The following is a 16828-nucleotide window of genomic DNA, read 5'->3' as shown; positions in this document are numbered from 1 at the left end:
ATAACCCCTTAAACTATGTGGCCCCTGAAGAGGGCAAAGATTTAGACACCATCCCCAAGGACAATAATTTTTTCCCAACCCCTTGATCACTGAATCCTCAGGCCCAGTTCCAAATTCCCATCCTTCACTAAATGTGTGTCAGAGGGTGCTCACCAACTTACATTTGCCCAAATAAGAGGAGATAAAGGCATGGCTGCCTGAAATAATGTAGCCAGGCTATGCTCCCGCTCTTCTTCTTCTTCTTCACCGAGGTGTCTGAAATCAAACTGTATGAGAGTACCTTCTGTAATAGATGAGGTAAATGTTAAGGATTACTCTTTAACAGATGAGATAAAACCCAAATAATGCATATGTTACTGTATATAATGTTTATTGAACACTCAGAGATGGGATATCCTTTCTTGTGTCCTATGATCTTCCTTTCAACCTAAGTTTGGGGAGGTATATCATGAGTGAACATGTCATTTTACTAAAATTTCTCATGGGCTACACTTGCTTGAAACTTGAAGTAAATGGTTAAACGTTTCATCTAATTTTCAAAATCTTATAAAATATCAGCACAGTTTGTGCCTATGCTGTTCACAGCTTGGATTTTAACAAAATTTATCTTGTGGCTTTTAGAAATACCTTAGAAATTACAAATATCCACAAAATAATCAATTGCTATTTTTTTTAAGAAAAGATATTATTGATATCTGTAATCTTTAGACAAGTACACTTCCTAGTAGCAATCAAATGTACCATATATACTCGAAGATAAGCCGAGTTTTTCAGCCCTTATTTATGAGCTGAAAAAGCCTCCCCCGGCTTATAATCAGGTCAAGGTCAAGGCCGGCAACGGAACCTGCAGGCTATTGCTTGCAATATGTGATCTATTTCTCTCTTCTCCTCCCTTATCAGTGTGTTTACTTTTGCAAAGCCTCCCTCGTTCTTAATCAAGGGAATGTTTTGAAAAGAGAGACACGCTTGCAAGTCAGGAAGAAGAAAAATATATATTCATTAATCTTATGAAAGCATTTCCCCCTGAAATATTTGTTAAACTCTCCTACAGATATATAGGCATTAACCCCTTGCAATCTTTTGCAATCTCTATGTAACTTTATATGTATATCTATATACATTAATTTTACATATGAATTTCCCCTCATATGTTTGCAGGTCGTTGCAAATCATTGTACCTGTGTATCTGTAGCCATACATATACATTATTTTTATATATGAATTTACCCTCATATGTTTGCAAGTCTCTGCGAATATCTATATAAAGAGAGATGTCTGGATAGATATGAATATATTCTTACCCACCTATATATAGGGCTTGGAAATATTACAGGGGGGAAATGAACACACAAATATATATAGACATGCCTAGATATATATGAATATATATATATATATATATATATATATATATATATATATATATATATATATTGCAAATATTGTAGGGGAAATGCACACACACGCACAGAGGGATTTGCAAACGTTTCAGGGGGAAATGCATATGTGAAATTAGTATCTATAATTATAGATCTATATCTAGCTCTGCATTGTTTATATAAGCATTGAATGTTTGCCTGTTACTATGTTGGAAGCCGGCTTGAGTCCCCATGGGGAGATAGGGTGGGATCCAAATGAAGTTTTTTTATTATTATTATTATTATTATTATTATTATTATTATTATTATTATTATTATTATTATTATGTTATTGTTGATATCATATTGTTTTTGTTGCCCCTACTTTTCCACTTACAGAGCTAGTTTATTGCTTTTCTTTGAAATACAGTAAATATTCACAAACATTTAACCTACTGATGCCTCGATAAATTAAATTTTATTGGTATATATTTTTATTTTAAAATTTACCCGTAACTGCTGCATTTCCCACCCTCGGCTTATACTCAAGTCAATAAGTTATCCCAGTTTTTTGTGGTAAAATTAGGTGCCTCGGCTTATATTCGGGTCGGCTTATACTCAAGTATATACAGTATATGTAAATGGGTGCACCATCTGCTAAGAAATACAGCTTTATTGAAAATATTTATAGCTTGATGTGTCCCCATGTATTCATCATATACTGTCTCTTTCACATACATTATTTTATGATTGATATAATATTTATTTTATAATGAAGTCAATTCATATGTCTTCTGTTGTGAAACATCTGTTATCTAGTATTGTATTTGTTTAAAAGGATTATTTTTATAGATTTTCTTTGGAGTTTTATCTTAATTAACAAATGGAAATTTCTTTGTAGCAATAGTTATGGATGGCATGCTAACAAAGGATTTTATGTCTGTGACCAAACAGCAAAATAGGTAGTAGAAGAATAGTTTGTCCAAGGATTGAAATCCAACAACCTTCCACAGATACTGACAGGTATTCCCAGTGAGAAGTAACTGATGCAGACTTATAATTGTTGCTCTTAGGTATTTGTTTATTTTGCAGTGTGGTCTGTGTCTCTAGAAATAGAAAAAATTGTACATGGTCATAAAATGCACCATAATCTGGCTGCATTTTTATGTTTTCATTTCTTTAAACAGACATATTCATTGCTTTGGAAGGGGTTTATGATTGTCACTGGTAGCTGCCATCTTTTATGAGGTGTCATTCATAGGAAAGGAAATACTGCTTATGAGAAAGCAGGTATACTGAGAAGTATACCAGGAAGCAATGAATTGTCTGTATTCATGCATTTTCATGTTATCTAATTTGCTTACTGTAGCAGTAGTCTATATATTAATGACTTTCTGTGTAGATATATTTCTGCGTTGTTCAAGATCCATTTTATTGATTTTTAAGCATCATATGAGTTTAAGGTGTACATAAATAATTTTTTCAACTAACAAAATGGCTGTGTTATAACACGAAGAACAGAATTGTTATAATGAAACAAGTTCACATATCAGGTTACTCTACATAATTTAAGTTTTGGTTTTTGAATGTTGAAGAATCTGTAAATTCTTTGTTAATTATGACTAAACCTAGTGAAGCTTTGCAGCATTTATATATTAAGTTAAGAAATACAAGTCTGGCTGCATTTTCCTATTAGTATTTGTTCAGATCTCCAATAAATTGTCAAAAAAATTGAGTGAATATTCTTTGCAAGTAAAGTATATTGCAATGTCCAAATAGTGGGATGCAAAAATAAAAAAGTTGTAAAATACAAAAAGTGTTCTAGAACATTTTCAACGAACAGTTTCAGCATTTTTTCATCATTATTGGCTATTTTTATTCTTACATGGCTTTCAGTCTTTAGAGAAACAAACAGTGATTGTTACTAAACATAACTGGAATAGTTTAAATTCAGTTACATATCTACTATCAAGTTGCTAAATAATATATGGAAAGCAAGAATCTTCCACCGAAAGTCCCTTATCATTTAGGGAAGTGGAAAGCATGCCCAGCTTCCAGTGCCAACTATCGCATGATTAAAGCAAGGCTGGTTTCCATTGAAGAAAGCTCATACCTTCTTATTTGATCTCCTTATCCCTTTTGCCAACACTTGGTTAGTGACATCTCCATTTATGTATGGTTAACAAATAGATTTGTAGTCCTGGAGATAAAGTAAGAAAGTCTTTGGCTATTGGCCTTATCTCTGCAGCATGGGAGATGGTGCAGTGTGGTTACTTTTCATACTATGAACATAACATTAGAAGATTCCAATTTTGGAGGAGGTACCTTTATAGCAAATTCTGTCTACTTAAGACTTGCTGATGGACAATCTAAAACCACAGCCCAGGGGGTTTGAACTACACTGAAGCAGCTCCTGTCCTGTGAAAGCAATTTGAAAATGAGACTTGAATTTCATGTGGCTGGTAAAACATGTGGCATGAGAAACTTTTCTCTCTCAGAAGTAGCATATTTCTTTTCTGCTACTTGAATATGCACATTTCTTTCAAATACAGTTGACCCTCCACATTTTGCGGGGTTGACTTTTGCAGATTTGATTATTTAAAGATTTGATTAAAATGTCCTCTATGAATTCCTAGACCTTATAGTGCAATTCTGTGATCAAATTCTGTCAGAACTCAAATTTAGGTATCTCTAGATTCCCCAGTGTAATTCTACAGTCCAGCAGAAGTTGACCATACAAATGTGCAGGAGCATCAAAGGAGGGATTCTCTCAGGTTTGTTTTTTTTTTTTAAAGTCAGCTTTTAATTGGTTTTCTTTCCACTTTTGTGAGTGTCCTGTGGCCTTAACCCCAGTGAATGTGGAGGGCTGGCTGCATAGCCCTCCCTAAATTCTGTGTCAGATAAGCAATAGGTATTGCAAGTGAAGATGACATTTTGTTTGTTTGTCCTTGATATCAAAGAAGTGAAACGGTGGATGTATTGGCAGATCAAGCTTCCTATTCAGAAAGTGAACTTGTAGATCCAGAAGAAAACATGAGGTAATTTTTGTGAGTTGTCTAAGGCTAGCTATGGCTCCTCCCTGAAACGTAGTTCTCCCGCTGATGTATCCCAGTGCAACGTGTCTGCTTACTAGATGCTTTAAATGAAGACTATTGGTGGCTGGTATTACTCTGAACCTGTCTGTGGGGCTTTCTACTACTTATTATAAAAAAGGCACACATTTGTAGGTATTCCAGTGCTTTTACCAAAGAAATCAGTTGGAAAACTATTAAAATTTTCCAAGTTAACCTTAGTGCTGATGGAATCAAAGAATTATAATTACTGTTGTTCTCCTGCCTTCTTTAATATATTCAGATTTTCTTTTCTGTGATACATACTGCAGTCATTTCTCTTCATAAATGAGTGGTTTCAAAGTGAAGAAGAAGCAGCTGTACTAATAAGTACATAATCAGAGTATTGTGCTGGTACCTCATGGTTCATCTGAAGATAGATCATTAGCCAATATAAATGTAAAAAGTTGGTTTTTAGCCAGTAGTTTCTCCATACCCACAATACTGTTTGTAGTATACATATTTGGATAACCTTTTGGAAACCTTTGATGTTATTTCTTTTTTCCGGGTTCCTACGTGTTCTCTCATTGCAGTGTCATGCCAGCACTTTTCATCTGATACAAGCCATATTTTCCTCATAGAAATTCAGGTTACTGCGTAACCTTTAAAACCTGTTGTTGAATAGCAGATAACTCTGTTCTGCTTTTTAAAAAAGTATGCCATTTGAGGTTAATTTCAACATTCTTCAGTATTTTATAGTATATTAATCTTGAAAACAACGGTAATCCTTGTAACAACTAACAGAATTCAAAATGTGATTTGGTTTCAATGTTAATTTGGCTTAATGGTACTTATCAGCTTTTTTTTTTAAAAGATTGGCAGAATTTTTGTAAATAGTAACCACTTCATTTTAGTGCAGTCAATTTTTGTGAAGAAGCTATGTTTAATTCCATTACTGAAACATTTAAAACATTTTTTATTCATGTACCAATTTTTCTTTTGTGTACAAGATCACACACACAAGGAAATGGAAGAAAAGTTGTTAGAAATATGCTTACTGTTGCTCATTTCCAAAACCAATATGATGCAGCATAATCCATAACTGCAGATAAAGGTCAATTGAGCTGCTTTTTGACTAACATTACAGGAAATGGGAACCTAGACTACCATATCAAAGATCCAGATCCACAGAACAGCGTCCTGTGCTAGAACGGCCCAGTCCCCGCTCCCGCTCCACTGAACGTCCTGACTCAAACCTCATGAGATCGATGCCTTCATTAATGACGGGAAGATCTGCCCCTCCCTCACCTGCCTTATCGAGGTGAAACAGACAATCCAATCAGACTAATCCCGCCCCACCAGCTCACTCTTTTATTTTCCCAAAAGCTGAATGCTGTTGCCTTTCATCATTGGCTGATCACTAGTAGTTGTAGATACTAACCTTGCCAACATTTACACACTATTTATATTCCATTGGGATATAATTGTGTGGCTATCATTGTAATTTGTTTACTAACAATAATTAATGACACAATTAATTACATTTGTTTTGTGATTTCTCATTTATCAGGAATCCTGGGTGATTTCTTACACTAAAGCACCTCATAACTATCACGTAATTTTCTTACAGAATGAGAAATTGTATGTGGTCATCAGACATTGCTTATGGAATAACCATCATAACATCAAATGAAACTTTTTTTCTTAAGAAAACAGTTTCTTAAATTATATTGTACTTTTTGTGTATTAAGTACTCTTTTAACCAGTGTTTTCTCTGATTTGTTGTGTGCATGTTCTACATTGTTCCTGTATGAGTGGTATACCATATTCATAATCAAATTATTTTAAATAAGCAAATTGTTTTTGGAAAATGAACTGGGAAGATGTGCTTAGAGCTAATTTTGTCCAACCCAAACTATTTTCTGAATGTGCTGTTTTTCCTCTAATATGTTCATATAATTAAGAATAATGGTGTTAAGGTTCCATTCCACTCATTGAAATATACCTGTATTTTGTTGTCTCTCATTGACTACATGGTGTATTGTTAGCTGAATTCTAAAATCATATATATCTTTCTGTGTGGAACATGAAATTATAAAACATATGCATACACATATGCATATCTTTCTATATGCTGTAATTCATCTGTGAGCATCAATACTTACACTACATTTCATAGATAATTAGCAGATGCAATTACACAAATATACTGTGTATCATCCTTTCGTATAATCTGGGTTTTCCCCCCCAGACAAACCTTTTTATACTAATACCTGTGTGTTTATAAATGTATAGGACTGAGCTGTCACAATGTCAATATCAACAGTGGTTAAAAATATAGGAAAACCTTTATTATATATATATATTCTTCAGCCATCTAAGAATAAACGTATTTTACAGTTGACGGTTTCTCTTGATGTGTCCTATAGGTCACATGCTCGTATGGGATCCGTCCAAACAAGCCCATCAAGTACCCCAGTAGCAGGACGCAGGGGTAGACAATTGCCACAACTCCCACCAAAGGGTACACTGGAGAGAAGTAAGTGAGCTTTTTAAAATTTAAAATTTTATATTGTCTATTGCTTTTAAAGTTTTTAATACTCTGTATTAACCTCTATAATTGTTATCAAAATTAACAAATAATATGGGAATCATAAGCTATCCTATTTTTATTGGCTGGCCAGAATGATAAAATAACATACAAAACGGCCCCTTTTCTATTCAAAGCAACTCAGCGAAGAACTGCATATTTGGAGTCTATTGATGTAGATTGTAGGGGTGATGCAGATATTTGATCTGGATCAGGATCTTGACCCCTTGTTAATAGCTTGTTTATTGTAATGTGGGTTGTATGCTGTATATATTAAATTCGTTTGTCAAATGTTTTGATACAGCCGATAGGCTAATCCATAAGCATATTTGTAAGTGATCCTATTTTTATTTCAGTCAAAATGTGGGTTGGATTTTTTGTTTGTCAAGCCTTATAATGATGAACATATCAAACATTTCTCAGTGTGAAAGGTTGGGAGTTCTTATTATTTCCAATCATTACTTATAAGTTTAGATTTATTCAAGATTGTGACATATGACACAACTGTCATATGAGATCGTCTTTGTAATGCGGATAATTAAAGTAATAGAATACAATGTGAAGGTTCAAACATAGAGTGCAGTTCTAAGTCTGTTCATAAAAATGATTAAGAATAAAAGGTGCAAACTGCAGTTATGCGTGGATGCATATTTTGTGTTGTATACTGTAACAATATTTAATTTGTACTTGTGGTTTTCTCAATATATCTAGATGCTTTAGAGGGAGCGTTTATTATTAGGTGTTGGCGAAAAGTTGAATACTTTGTACTATCTAATCAGCTTAATGATTCATGTTGCACCTACTTGCAAACTAAAGAAGCACAATTTAAGCAGTCTGCCAGTGGGTAAGAAAGGGTTATGACTGACACCATTCTTATAACCTAAATTAAAGTCCCTCAATTACCTGAGGTTCCTCCAGACTCGAGTTTCTCTGAATTTGATGTTGTCCCCTTTTGCAGCAATCACTCCCCCAGCAGAGACATGATTTTGCTTGCCAGCTGCTTCTACTCCTGCAGCTGGGGTGAGGAGTACCTATTAACAGAAACAGCAGTTATGACTCAAATTATGGGCCTGGTTCTTCAAGGAATTAGAATGTTGCAAAGAAGTCACACAGGCAAACCTTAGCAATAGCAGAAGTTGTTAGATGTAGTACTTGTCTTTCCTTGTGAGGCATCTTCTCTCTGCCTTTTGTGTATGTAGAAAAATGCAAAAAGAAGTAATTTCATTTTTTGTATCTGTGGCTGTATATATAAAATGCATATACCTGTAGACTATTTGATATGGAGCAGTTCAATAGCAATACATTTCTTGCAAATCAGTGTGGAAAGGATTCAACAGTGCTAATTCAAGGTAAAACAACAAATGCTAATGGTTTGGCTGTTTCATACTTCTGAAATAATCACTTGAAAGGGATATTTTCTATGCATCAAGACATAGATTTAGAGAATTTTAAGTTTTGCAATAAAATATTTATTTATTTATTTATTTCCCTCATTTCTATCCCGCCTTTCTCACCCGAAGGGACTCAGGGCAGCTCACAATCTGGCAAAAATTCAATGCTAATATACAATACAAGATAAAACATAAGCAATTAAAACAATTGAATAATTTAACAAAATACAATAAATACATTTAAAATCATACAGTATAACATCCTTGAGCCATTCGGCCACAAAACCTTGTACATAAACCTTAATTCGGACCGAGTCGAAGCCAACAGAATTCACTCATCAAATGCTTGCCCACAAAGCCAGGTCTTCACTTTTTTCCTAAAACTCAGAAGGGATGTAGCCTGCTGAATATCACTGGGGAGGGAGTTCCACAGCCGAGGAGCCACCACTGAGAAGGCTGAAAAAGGAGTGAAAGAAAAAGATAAATATAAATTGGTGGGTCAGTGAATTAAAATTGTGATGAATATCACATCCTGATTAGTTTTAACCAAGATTAGCATTTGTGCTGATGTTCCTAAAGACATTAAGTTGAACAGAGAAAATTAACATTAAAGAAAGATAATTTCCTCCTATAGGCTCTGTGAACCAACTAATTTCTAGAGTTTACCTATTGCAATTAATTACCTATTGCAGTTAATATCATCTCTGAACTGCTTGTTCAGAGATGATAATCTGAATTTGTGATTTCCTACAGTATTTTCACTTGGAAAATGCTTGTAGTTTACATGTGCAAGATAAAGGTAGATATCCTTTGGAAGTGCTGACTGTAAAATCAAATTACAGCCTGTTGAAGTTTTACAAATTAGATGCTACTGTATTTATTTAAAATAGAGAAACCTTGTTGTAGTTGATGCACTACACTGACCATTGCTAATCTACCCATGAATACACTGATATCCTAGTATATAACACATCACATTTATTACCTGTCATGGGTAAAATGCATTATAATACAGGAACTATCCGAGTAAGTTGTCACAAATGCAAATCTCTGGGATCTTACTTTCTTAGAACCACATTATATCAAAACTTACAACATGCATTATGTACTAAAGAATATGATTGAAAGCACAGAAAATATTAATTTGATATATGTATAAAAAAACCCAGAAAATTAAAACTATAATCTGCGTATTACATTTTACTAACTTTTTCCTGTTCCATTTGCCAATAAAATACAAATGTCCACACTGTTTTATAAGTAAACCTCAAGGTACAGATGAATTTTGATGTTCTGTGTCTTTCTGCTTTCCCCCCTTCTCCTGAAATGTTGTTTGATTCACTTGAATACTGAGTACATAAAGCTGATGGAGAGTCAAACAAAATAGATTCATGGTAACCCACAATACGTGCCTAGTGGAATGCATTTGATTTGATGGATAATAACTTGTAGAAGTCTGATCAGAGTTTGGAAATAACGAATTTCAAGTAATCTAGTATTATAAGAAATTGGTGGAATTCACTAGAGTAGAGCTTCATGATGGAAGCTGGAAGGGTAAACAAACCTTCTATTCTAGGAAGAAGGAACTGATAGGCCCAACCATGCTGGAGAAATTAGAAGTCAGCACATGGAAAGCAAACAACTGAGCAGGTCAATCAGCAACAGCTGGAAAAGTGTTGGGTAGCAGGCAGTGACTCATAAACGCTAGTCAGAAAAGTGAGGGTAGAAAGGTATTTAACTTTGCTGGCAAACTAGCGAAATAGGATGTGTCCTGGCCAGCAACCAGTTGGGCGAGAAAGTATGCAAGGCTGCTAGGAACATCTGCTAGGCCATGTCGCAGCCTCAAAATTCCTCCTGGTGTCAGCGAAGGACAGTGGGCCTTCTATCAACTTTTCCTTACAGGGTACAGCAAGGTTGATTATTTTTACAACTGATCAATCGTTGCCTATAGGAATTTCCCAGCCTTAGCATTGAAAGCAAACAACTGTAAAAGCATATACATTTCTATAGATTGTACAAACTGAGGAAGAGGCTACCAGAGTAGTTCTTTGTTTTGAGTTTGTGAAGAAGAGAGACTAGTTCTCTGCATGGAGTTTTGCTATGTCTTAACGTAAATTCATGTACAAGCAGAAATTTTACTCAGTACATTAACCCCAAAAAACTGTGTCAACTTATCCATGAGTCAATGTAAGTACTGCACCTTAACTCTTATCAAAAAAGGAATCATCCCTCTGAGTAGAATGGCAAAAGGTGAAAGCTTAGGCTGTCCTGCAAAAACCACAAAGACGAACTGATCCCTGTACTGTCTTCACCACAGCATTGCTTCTGACCCTTTTGGATGCTTGGATGAAAAAATGGTAGCGGCAGACAGGGCAGCTGGCCAATTGAAGTGACACTGGCTGGCATTTCTCCTTCTCTGTGCAGTAACCCTCTACAGATCCATAGGTTTTATCAAACTCTATAATTTTGACCACAAAGCCTGCCCTTGACTCATATATGATGTCAACTTATACACAAATATATATGATAATCTGCAACTGTCAATAAATCATTTCTGAACTTCATCCTGAACTGCGTCATGTCAATGTATAGAGTTGAAGGTCAAACAAGTTTTAGTTCCTATTATTATAGGCAATCACTCGTGGTTGAGTCTGATTGTCTTCCAAGGATAGAGTCTTGGTCGATGGGTTCGTAAGTGACTGTGGAGACCTATTCTGAATCCGCATGGTCTTTCGCAATGAGGACATATCTTTTCATATGGAAGGCAGTCCCGACAAGGATTTGTCTGATGAGCTTTTATCTTGGCATGTTTCTCCCTTTCTCCCTTTATTAGTATTATCCTCTACAAGGAGGATATTATATCTAGTGACTAGGTTATTTTATTTACTTCATAAATTACATGGTCTTATTAAATTGTAAGATACCTTATGTTTCATTATTGGATCACTAGACAGAAAGAGTAGAAAATAAATGAATAAAATGACATTTTTGTATTGAGAACATAATTAAATTACATGGCATTACATAGGAAAAAGTCTTTTCATTCCATTTAGCCTTGGCAGTGGGCTCTCATATGTCTGGATGACCCCCTACCTGATACGAGAGATTACCTCATGGGTTCTCTGTGATAATGCAGAGGGCTCTAGAACATTTTCCCCGTTTCTGATGGGAAGATGCTGGAAATAATGGAGTATATTTCTATGTTGCTTGTTTTAATCCCCCCACCTTTTAAGGCGCATAAAGGAGTGATGCCATACAGCAAAAAAAATGACGAACCCAGCACATATTTTTTCATATCCAGTAACATACATTGAAACTAGTGTTCCTTCTGGATTTTGCTAAAGTGAGGTGGACAAACCTCAATGATGGGCACAAAAACTGGCTCATTATAGATGATACTGGAAACGTGACCACAGAGAATGTTGCTGGCTATGATCTACAAAACTGAGAGACAGCTGTGATAATTCTCTTGTCTGCATACAACTGCTTTGGATTGTGGCCCTTATAATTAATTTATGATTAGTTTCCTTTGTTGATATAGTTATTACTTTGTATAAATGTTAGATACTAGCAAATCTGTTCTATACACCTGGACAGTAACTTATTTTTATTTTTGCATGTTAAATTGGCCTTGATGTGTTTCATGTTGGTCATTTTATTTGAGCATAAAACAAGTTTAGAATGGCACTGTTTCTGAATCATGAATCTTAGTTCTGTTTTTAACATAAAGTTGATGAGGAAAACATCCCATACTTGTTAGTGGATGAAATAGAAAGTTTGTCTTTTATTTACTTGAGTCTGTGTCATGCTCAATATCTTGCAGTGCTGCAAGTTTTCAATCATATTTTTTGTTATTTTGCTTAAACTGAATCCAGTGCATTGACATTTAGTTATTGTGTCCAGAGATGGACCTGAGCAGTGGCAGGACATACTGTTCAGCTTTCTATCCGATGCAGCCAAATAGCATATACAGCATGTCCTTGAACACGCCCAGAGTGTGGCAGGATCATAGGAGAACCGGAAAAATATAGCCTTGCAATATGTTATATGTGGAAAATGACTTGAAAAAATATATTCAGAATTCTGTTGAGGTTTGGAGAAAAGAAATCTAGATAAAGCAAAAAGAAAATACATCAATACATATGTTCTATTGTGCTGTAGAGAAGGTGCGATTCAAAAGCAGGCACGGAAAAAGTGGGTTTATAGATTTCTAAGCATGATCAGTATAGATGAAGAGGGGAGGAACTAAAAGAGAAGAGACACAAATGAAAAAGAGTCTTGAATCCTTACTAAGGTAACTTTCTTGGGGAAAATAAATGTTGAGTCTCCTTATCCAGAGGCTCAGAGTATTCTAAGTATTTTTTAAAATTACAGTGTTTTAAAAATGTGTAGAATTATCTCTGGGCTATGTGCATATGATATAATATGAAACATACATAAATGTTATGCTTAGACTGAAAAGGTCCTAAACAAAGGTATTTGCTGAAAGAAGTCGAATTTGGACACAATTTTCTTACAGCTTATTTATAGCCAGTAAAATCAGGCACATGGGTTGCAGAGTGTGGCAGGATGATAGGAGTACTGGAAAAATACAGCCTTGCAATATGTTTAGGTGGGAAGAATGACTTGAAAACCCAAATAAATGCTTTCAGCACACAAACATGGCCCTGCCAATGAGCTGTTTGTCAAGAGAATGGATGAGTAAATCCAAATCGTAATACATATGATTTCAACTTCTGTGAGTTTTCTTCCAGCTACATTTAGAACATTTCTGAGTTTTTTTAGCTTTATCAACATCTATAAAGAAATGATATATCTTTATATGGCACAAAATAAGAGGTTAAGAAAAAAAAATATTTTTAATAATATAAGGGAATTATTAGGTGTGGAATATTTAAAATAGTACAATATTATTTAAGAGTGTAGTTTAGTGTCCAAATTGTTTCAAGGGAATCACATGATTAATTATTTTTAAATATTAATGCCCATGTTCAAAGATGATCAGATGAACCATTTTAACATTGAAAACAGGAGGTCCTAAGTAGCAGGGAATTTTCTAATTTACATGTATGAATTCCATCCACAACACCTTGACTTGGTGAAGTTTCTTAGGCTCCTTCCACACAGCTGTATAAAATTCACATTGAACTGGATGACATGGCAGTATGGACTCGGGTAATCCAGTTCAAAGCAGATATTGTGGATTATCTGCCTTGATATTTTGGGTTATATGGCAGTGTAAAAGGACTCTTAGTGAAAGGAAGTGTTTTCCTTTATTGCTATATATAACGTTAAAATAACCTGTGGCCTGCCAGGTGTTTGGGCCTCCAACTCATAGAAACCCTAGCCAGCTTGTCCAATCAGTCAGGAATTCTGGGACCTGAACACCTGGAGGGCCATTGGTTGTGCAGGCCTGCATTAAAACAATGTGAAATCTGTGGCCCTTGCAAAATAATATGTTTTGTGTCTTTACCTTAAACCCAGCACGTTAGTGCTAGTATTATATTCACTAGAATATAAGGTGTATAAGTAGCCATCTATTGTTGGCTTCCTGTTATTTTGCTGTGAAGTCTCATTCTTAATTTTAATGTCATAATTGACATTTAAAATATCTGTTCTAAAATCCCATTATATTTATGCTGCCTTAAAAAGCTGAAGGAAGAAATTCATCTATTCCAGCATGCAGTTCTCACCACATTTTATTGGTCAGACTATTAAATTCCCTACATTTTCTATTCCTTATATTCAGGAAAAGCATATGAGACATATCAGGAAAATGAGGGTTTTTTTTGGGGGGGGGGCACACAAAGCATTAATGTTATCAGATGCTGATCACAGTCCCTTTCTGATATTCTTTTGTAACAATGCCTGTGAAGTATGAATCAATTTCTTCTTGATTGTGTGGTTCAAACAAAGAGGTCCATTCTTCTGTAACTTAGTAGCATATTAAAGTTTCTTTCTTCCCAAATAGCTGATACTTTGCTTGCTAGGAATTAATGATGACATTTCTTATTTGTTACTTTTTCTTTGTGGATTAAAAAAATTCACAAGCAGACACAAAGAATTGGGAAGAAAGAAACTAATATTAACTGTGTTTCGTGCTTTGCAGCCTTCTAAAACACCTGACAATATATGAGATAATACCATGTTCATACTTCTTTCCATGATATTCATAAATGTTAATGTCTAACAAAAATATTAGAGCAATAGAACATCTTTGGTTTTCAAATAGCTAGAAAAGACAAAAAAGTAAAAAAAAAAGGGCCTTAAGACACAACATTATATAGCTACTTCCACAATTTCTCCATTTTGAAGAAGGTTAGATCCTTACATTACATATAAAATTCCTAATTTTAAAATAGTTAGCTGGAGCCAATGTCAATTAATGTTGGCAGAGTCTTTTATTTTCTATTATTTTGTGTGCCTTTCGGTTGCGACCCTCCCACAGGGTTTTTTTGGGGATTTGTTTAGAAGGGGTTGCCTTTGCTTTCCTCTGATGCTGAGAGAGTGTGAGGTCCCTGAATAAAATCCCACATTTTCTGCTTTGAACTGGAATATATGGTAGTGTAGACTCAGATAACCCAGTTAAAAGTAGATTTTGAGGGATTTTCTGCCTTGATATTCTGGGTTATATGGCATTGTGGAAGGGACCTGATTTGCCCACAGTCTCCCAGTAGGTTTCCATGGCCAAGTGAAGATCTGAACTCTGGTCTCCCAGAGTCCTACTTCAACACTGAAAACACTACACTATATTGTTTCAAACACATTATTTCCTTTGAGTCTTTGGTTTGGCACAATTACAAATAAAACATGTATAAATTACCAAATAAACCTACTGTAATCATTCCAGTATACGTGTAACTGAAAAAAGTATATATGCCCATGTTTATTTCACAGTCTGTACATCTTCCTTTCCTTTGTCCCATTTTAGATGGTAAGCTCCTCTGGGTAGGAATCTGTCAGTAAAACTCCATGTGTAAATAGTTTTATTAACTGACATATTTTAATTTCAATGTTTATATTATACAAGCAGTCCCCGGGTTAGGAACAAGATAGATTCTGTAAATTAGTTCTTAGGTTAAATTTGTATATAAGTCGGAACAAGTATGATTTTAAAGGTAACTCATGCCAAATATATATATATATATATATACAGGCAGTCCCTGAGTTACAAACATCTGACTTACAAGCAACTCATAGTTAAGAATAGTGATGAGACAACAGGAAGTGAGAGAAATCTGTCCCTAAGAAGGGAAATTTATCCTGGAAGAGTTATGAGGAAAAGATGCCTCCACTGAAGCTTTACCACCAATCCTTATTTCCACAACATGCCATTTTTTTTTCAAAATCCAATGATCACAAGGACAGAAAGTGAAGTGAAATCTTCTGAACAGGGGCACAGACATCAAAACAAACACCACAGGGTGTTAATCCTTCTCTATGCTATCCAAAGATTTTATATATATGGAGTTACACTTAAAAAAATATACCTCGTACAACTGACGTACAATTCAACTTAAGAACAAACCTACACTACCTATCTTGTTTGTAACTGGGACTGCCTGTACTTGTCAGTATATTGCATCAAAATATGATAGGTATCATGCAGAAGTTTTGTAATGTTTCTGACAAGCTCTGATTTCTTTTGGTTTATGCTAGAAGTTACATGGGAAGACCAGCAGGAAAAGGTGAATGGTACAATAGCTGATGACAAATCATTGCCGAAAAAGAAACATCATACTCAGCCAGGTTGGTCAGGGTTTGGAAAACCACCAGAAAGCATGAGACTATAAAATTGTTACATTTCATGCTTTTTTTAATCGAGTGTGTGCTTAATGTATCTTTTTTTTTAGTCTGTGACTTTTTTTTAGTATGTAGAAATTATTTAGATTAGTCATGTGGCAGTTTTTTTTAGAATAGCAAAAATAGAGCCACTTGTGTTAGAATGCACATTAATTAGAAAAAAAAGTACTTGGCTTAAATAAGATTCTAACTTTCTGTTTTTGAAACGTTCCATTCTTATTTGCCATAATTTATATATACAGACATGTGCAGGGTTGTTATTTGACCTAAGCCATGTGGATTTTTGGAATTTGGGCATGGATTATTTTTTGGGAAAAGGAGACATATTATGGTTGTTCAACAGAAAAAATAGGGAATTATTGGGAATAAGGAACAGAAGAAATAGGAAAAAAGACTTGATAGGAAGAAAGCAAGATAAACAAGCAGTAGTAGTGTTTGTTTGGAGGCAAGAGGATTGTTAGATTAATTCTCAAGACGGATAATTTTTAATAGGATGGAAAGGTGAACATGTAATAAATAAGATGTAAATGACTAGAAGCCAGCTATTTTTCTACCAGAAGGTTGTGCAGTTTGGATTTTGAGCATACTGAGAGAATTTGTTGTTGTTATCTATCATCGACTTTGATTTATTATAAA

The 16828-nt window shown here is 34.8% G+C and overlaps 1 protein-coding gene across 19 annotated transcripts in view; it reads left to right on the top strand.

Moving 5' to 3' along the window:
* rims2 (regulating synaptic membrane exocytosis 2) overlaps nucleotides 1–16828 on the top strand; it is a 434045-nt gene that overhangs the window by 303911 nt on the left and 113306 nt on the right. For 13 of the 19 annotated variants that reach the window (XM_062980109.1, XM_062980108.1, XM_062980106.1 and 10 more), the window contains one exon: nucleotides 6838–6947. In XM_062980109.1, coding sequence (XP_062836179.1) covers nucleotides 6838–6947 — 110 coding nt within the window. Of the gene's footprint in view, nucleotides 1–4318; nucleotides 4397–5555; nucleotides 5730–6837; nucleotides 6948–16828 lie in introns of all 19 variants that reach the window. The other 6 variants (XM_062980104.1, XM_062980102.1, XM_062980101.1 and 3 more) reach the window with 2 other exon arrangements.

This window comes from Anolis carolinensis, chromosome 4, assembly GCF_035594765.1.
Source record: "Anolis carolinensis isolate JA03-04 chromosome 4, rAnoCar3.1.pri, whole genome shotgun sequence".
NCBI lineage: Eukaryota > Metazoa > Chordata > Lepidosauria > Squamata > Dactyloidae > Anolis > Anolis carolinensis.
The sequence above is the reverse complement of the archived record's forward strand: the minus strand, read 5'-3'. Positions and strand labels throughout refer to the sequence as shown.